General features: G+C 43.9%; 1 protein-coding gene across 2 annotated transcripts in view; it reads left to right on the top strand.

Annotated features, from left to right (window-relative positions):
* Positions 1-6,000, top strand: part of Chn1 (chimerin 1) — a 150,584-nt gene that overhangs the window by 133,738 nt on the left and 10,846 nt on the right. For both annotated transcript variants that reach the window (XM_021192913.1, XM_029536309.1), the window contains 2 exons: positions 3,321-3,494; positions 4,175-4,252. In XM_021192913.1, coding sequence (XP_021048572.1) covers positions 3,321-3,494; positions 4,175-4,252 — 252 coding nt within the window. The remainder of the gene's footprint in view (positions 1-3,320; positions 3,495-4,174; positions 4,253-6,000) is intronic.

The following is a 6,000-nucleotide window of genomic DNA, read 5'->3' as shown; positions in this document are numbered from 1 at the left end:
CACACACACACACACACACACACACAGTAGAACTCTGAGTTTTAGGTGAACATTTTAAATTTATTTTTAAAAATGTGCCAGGCTTAGCATTGTAAGTTAAAGAGGAACCTGCTGAAATGGAATATTGAAATGGACACTGTACTTATAACACTCAGAGTAGCCAAGGTACAGTTCAGACTCACTTATCCCACCAGGAACCAGGGAAGCCTAAACTCAAAACGTGAGATGGTGTGGGAGGTATCAGACAAGAAGAATAGCTGTCATAAAACACTCCAACAGAAATTCTTGAAAACATGGGAATATCAGAAAAGAAAGACTGCTGTAAAAAGAACCGCAGACAGCCTTGGCATCTGGAAACTGATCCCTGAGAGGGTACGTGGGTGGGTGATGGGCTGGCCAGAGAGAGGTGACCCGGGATCAGGGAGGCTGAAGACAGAGCACAGAAGTTACAGCTCAAGCACATGGGAGAAAACAAAAACATTTAAAGTCAACTGAAAGGGCTTATGCTTAAGTAGTGAGAGCCCCTGCCTAACATGTGCAAGGGACTGGGGACCCCAACAGCATTAAACAGGAGAGGAGAGGACAGCCCTCAGCCGCAGGACTGAGATAGCTAAGTAAATGTATTGAAAACTCAGATATGGTGAGCTCAGAGAGAAGTTAGACATTCATTACTGGAAGGTGCTTTTCTGTAAATGAAGTGTGTGAAGAACAATGTAGACATGAAGTCTACACCTCCAGTTACTCAGACCCGTCTTAGGACCTTGAGTTCCACTTGGCCTCTGACCTTCAGCTGGTGGTGACAAGGCCAGGCAACACACCTTGCAACAATGTCTCGACAAGGCTTGTAGCGCTGGCAAGCACTCAGTCCTACCTGGAGCTGGAGCTCTTACAAACAGTGACAGACACCTAGGCTTGCCCAACATTACAAGAAGCACTAAACAGAAAAAGTGTCATGCCTCACCCCAGGTCGATGGCCCACAGATTCTAAAACGAGCACCAAGTTTTTCAAGTCCGCTATAACATTTGAGAGTTTGGAGGAAAGAGGTCTTTTCGATGTTTGTTTGGCTATTGGTTTGCTTTATTGTCAAATTAGAAACCTCACATTTAAGATGCTAAGAGGGGCTTTGCTTAGCCACACAATCATATGGGCCTTGATATGGAGCAGTGCTGCCTCATTTATTTCTTCAGGTGGTAGACTGAGGACTTTGGTCAGGCAACATTTCTGTCCTTAGTCATGGCAGTGTTCAGACCTGACTCGGTGGGTTTGCCCTCTCTGGGGTGTTCACTTAGGCTCACATGTGCAAAGACCCAGCTCCCTCTAGCACACCCATGCAGCTCCTCTCAGGTTCCCCTACTGGATGCTCTTTCAGGTTGCCAGTGTCTGTCCATTTAATGACAACAGTTCTGTTTGTGTGCTGACTGCTCTTGTCTGTGCCGTGACACTCATTATATTTATCACGAGTTCTAGTGATATATCAGCAGCATCCCAGCACCTGGCGCATCAGTTCAGTAGCTCCTGGGTCCAGCACCCTCTCCATGCTGTGACATCAGCAAAATGAAACAGCCCAAGAGCTGAGGCAGCTGCCCAGGCATTCTGGGATTCTGGACATGAACTGCATCTATCTACTTCATTTATACTAGTTTTATAAGAGATCCTGATAACAGTTTTAACTTAAAAATTAGAAAGGTTATACTTTTTAAAACATAAAGATGACATTTATTTTAGTTGAATTATTTCTCAGTATAGTTTATCACTTGAGTCTAATTTAGGAGAACACATTTGTTCTTTTTCATCCATTGTAAAGTAAATCTTTGTGGTACTCATGTTGTTGAAAGGGTGTCTCAGATATCCCTGGGAAGTGCTTGGGTTCTGCTCCTGAGATGTTATAGCCCTGCAAACCAGAGGAGTAACTTCAGAGGAGGCAATCCAACATGGAGACCTCAGTGTTCCAGAATCACCACTGGCTGGAGTTCCAGCTCCACTGTGTACCTTGAATACATTCCTTACCTTGGCTTGTTCAGATGTAAATAGGAAACAAAGAAGCTGTGGCTGTTGCTAGAGCTCTGTGGCTCTGAAGGAAGCAATAAGCACAAGGCCCTGGGGATGCGCTTGGCAATGATAGTAGTAAGTCCTCCATAAATGTGAGCTTCTGATCACAGTGGGCTATAGACCACTCAGGAAAGGAAATGCCCTCTGTCATGTAAAAAGGGGTTGTGAGTACATATAAAGACGAACAGATTTGGTTGGGGTTTTTGTTTTGGGCTTTGTTTGGTTTGGGGCTGTTTTGTTTGGGTTTTTTTGGTTGGTTGGTTGGTTGTTTTGTTTTGTTTTGTTTTGTTTTTGAGACAGGGTTTCTCTATGAGGTCCTGGCTATCCTAGAACTTGCTTTGTTGACCAGGCTGGCCTCAAACTCAGAGATCTGACTGCTTCTGCCTCTGTCTCCCAAGTCCTGGGATTAAAAGCGTACAACACCACACCTAGCTGGAACAGATGTATTTTAAGAAACTCTTGAATACTTTTATTTTGGTCGTCCAATTCCACTTTATAACAAGTGACTTGAAATATAACTAAAACTTAGAGTAGATGTAAATTACTTTGAGCTATATGACTGGTCTGTTGTGTGCCACGGTATCAAAGAACCTTCAGCTAGACAAGTTACAAAGAACACGAGTTAGATGCCACAGTTCTGAGACGGAAGGCTCAGGTACCAGCATCTGGAGGGACTGCCTTGCTGTGTCCCGGGGCAAAGGGTGGAAAGTCAGGAGAAGGCAGGAGAGAAAACCCTCCCTCAGGTCTCTTCATAGCAACATTGACCCCTGCATGAAGGGACCCAGCCCCTTCCAGAAGGCCACACCTCTCAGTATGTCATAAGAATTATGCAGAAAACAGACTCAGATCTTAACATTGGTGATAATGACATTCTATTATGTGTAATTATTTAACACTTAATGGTTTTTGTGTAGGGAATCCATCGTTTGATTTTGGTTTTGCTTTCTGGGGTCATTTAGGAACATAAATGATGAAACATTAACCAGAATCCTGGCCTCATTGGGTGTGGTGGCACATGCCTTTAATTGCAACATTCAGGAGGCAAAGACTGGCAGATATCTAGAGGCCAACCTGGTCTATGTCAGCTAGGGCTATATAGTGAGACCCTATCTCAAAAAGAAAGAAAACCCTGGCCTAGCTCTAACCAAACTCTCCCAAGAGGAGAGAGCTGATGTTCCTCTCCTTGGAGGAGCTGTACTTCTGCTGAAAGAAACAATCCAGAAAGCCCAGGCTGGAAATAGTCACGACTTTTCCTTCATTCTTGTCACAGATTGTGGGTTGAATGTTCACAAGCAGTGTTCCAAGATGGTCCCTAATGACTGTAAGCCAGATCTGAAGCACGTGAAGAAGGTGTACAGCTGTGACCTCACAACGCTCGTGAAAGCTCACATCACCAAGCGGCCAATGGTGGTAGACATGTGCATCAGGGAGATCGAGTCCAGAGGTGAGGCATTTGGACGAAGGCTGCCGATGCCTTCACTTGGGGCTCTCTAGGCAAGTGCCTTGTCTTTAGCATTGCCGTTGTCTTCAGTGATGTGGGGAAAGTGTATTGATGAGAAAGCAGCTTGATTTCAAGGAACATTTAACTGGTGATGGGAAGTAGTATTTAGCATTCATTAATGGATGGTGTCTGCAGTCTGCAAAGATCTCTGTGCAGAGATGGATTCACCTTTCAGATTTTAAGTTCTTCTCATGCCAGGAAGCAAAGGCAGAAATGCCCTATTAAAACGTCCAGAGCAGAAACCTGAGCTGCACCCTAATTATTCTTGCCCATGTGGGAAAACAGCCATAGGCCTGCTAATGCAGGCTTTCTGTTATGTAAAAGACTCTATGATGGAATTGGGTGATGAATGATTTCCCTTAGGATTTAACATTACTTGGTCTAATTAGGCAACATGATAGCCAAATTATAAATATCCAGGTGATAGTAGGTCAGAAGTAAAAACTGTGGAACAGATTCACTTTTGGAGGATGTGGGAGAAGACTTCTAGGCATGTGTGTTTTATCATCTTTTTCTAACACATAATTTGTCCAGCTTGACGTATGGAGAGACGTTGAAATGAGAAGGAAAGGCGTGAGTTAACAAAAATTAGTTCCCATGCCTCATTCATTTATTTTTTTCAGGTCTTAATTCTGAAGGACTCTACCGAGTGTCAGGATTTAGTGACCTGATTGAAGATGTCAAGATGGCTTTTGATAGAGGTATGTTTTTCAGTAGAGCCATTAACTTAGATTGTCATACTCTGCCAAAAAGTCAGTTTCTTATGCTACTCTTAGATTAATTTTCGAAATGACTGGTGATTATTATATTCTGCAAAAGGTTGGAATAGGCATGGTAGCATACACCTGTGACCCCAACACTTGAGAAGTAGAAGCAAGAGGATCAGGTGTTCAGGGCCATGATTGGTACATAGTGAATTTGAGGCCAGCCTGTCTAAAAACTAAGCCAAACAAACAAAACAACAAAATTCAACTTATAGTTTCCTGTCTTTGCATCAGCTACCTTAAAGGTTCAGATTTCCTGGTGAGAAAGAAACACAACACTATGGGTATCACCAGCATCTGAATATCTAAGGTTGGTGGTCCAAGTTCATCAAAAGCAGAGAGCAATTAAATTTACCAAAACTGACAAAACAAAATGAACAATATAATCTTTTCTCATGTCCCAGCCTGAGTTAGCTATGCAGCCTTCCTGTGTGGTTCTGTGTGACTGACTCCTGTTCTAGCTCATATACAGGAAGCAGAACGCTTAGAGGAGCTGAAGCTGGGGCCTGAGGCCTACCCACTCTGGAAATCTCACTGTCGTGGGTTTTGTTTTATAGCTTGCAGGAGGTGAGATATGTTCTTGTTTGTAGCCCTGAATGTCCTCAAACTTGACATTCTCCTGCCTCTGCTTCCCTAGTATTGTAGGCATGTGCCACCCTGCCCAGCTTAATGGGACTTTAAAAATAATACTTAAGTTTTGATTTGTGCTGGGTGTGGTAGCACACACCTTTATACTCAGCACTGGGAAGGTAAAGGCAGATTGATCTCTGAGTTCAAGGCCAATCTGGTGTACAGAGTGAGCTCTAGCATAGCTAGGGCCATAGAGAACTTGCAGGGGGCTGGGGTGGGGGTGAGGGTGCCAGAATAAGGTAGTGCCAAAGAAAAGCTATTCCCTTAAATACAGAGTTAGCTGTTTTTTTTCCCTCTAAAATAGGAATTCTCTGTGTAGCCCTGGCTGTCCTGGAACTCAGTGTGTAAACCAGACTGGCCTCAACCTGAGAAATCCACCTGTCTCTGCCTCCCAAGAGCTGGGATTAAAGGCGTGCACCACCACTGCCTGGCTAAATTAGTAATTTTTAAATGCCTCTTTTGCTTTACAGTGTAGTATAGTGTAGTGTAGTGTAGTGTAATGTAGTGTGGTGTAGTGTGTGTGTGTGTGTGTGTGTTGGAGAAGGAGATGCTGTTGATTGAACCCAGGACCTCTTATGCTAGGCAAGCGTTCTACCAAAAGGCCCCTCCCTAGCCTGAAAATATGCATTTCTAGTTCTATCATACTCTCTGTTCACAATCTTCTCATAAGCCAAAGGCAGAAGACAAAAATAAATATTACCAACCTGCAAAGGGGAATGTAGGCCACCTAAATGTTTTATGCAAACAAAGATGGAAAAGTAATGATGTGTTGTGTACAAATACATCCTGAATACTTGCCAACGGAATGGTCAAAGGAATTCCCTTTATCTGAAGGCAGCGACTGAGCATGCCCACTCCCGCCCTGCAGTCACGGTTCTGAAACGTACGTAAACACTGACAAGGAACCTGAAAGCCACGTCAGGCACAGACGGCAGCCGAGGGTGACACACTTTCTGCCATTAAACATGGAGACATCTGTTGTGTAACACTGCTAACAGACTTAAGATTCCCCATGCTCCCTTTGGCTCTACATGGTAGGCCTTTAGGGGCCACTC

The sequence above is a fragment of the Mus pahari genome, chromosome 3 (assembly GCF_900095145.1).
Source record: "Mus pahari chromosome 3, PAHARI_EIJ_v1.1, whole genome shotgun sequence".
NCBI lineage: Eukaryota > Metazoa > Chordata > Mammalia > Rodentia > Muridae > Mus > Mus pahari.
This window is presented reverse-complemented; position numbering and strand designations above follow the sequence as displayed.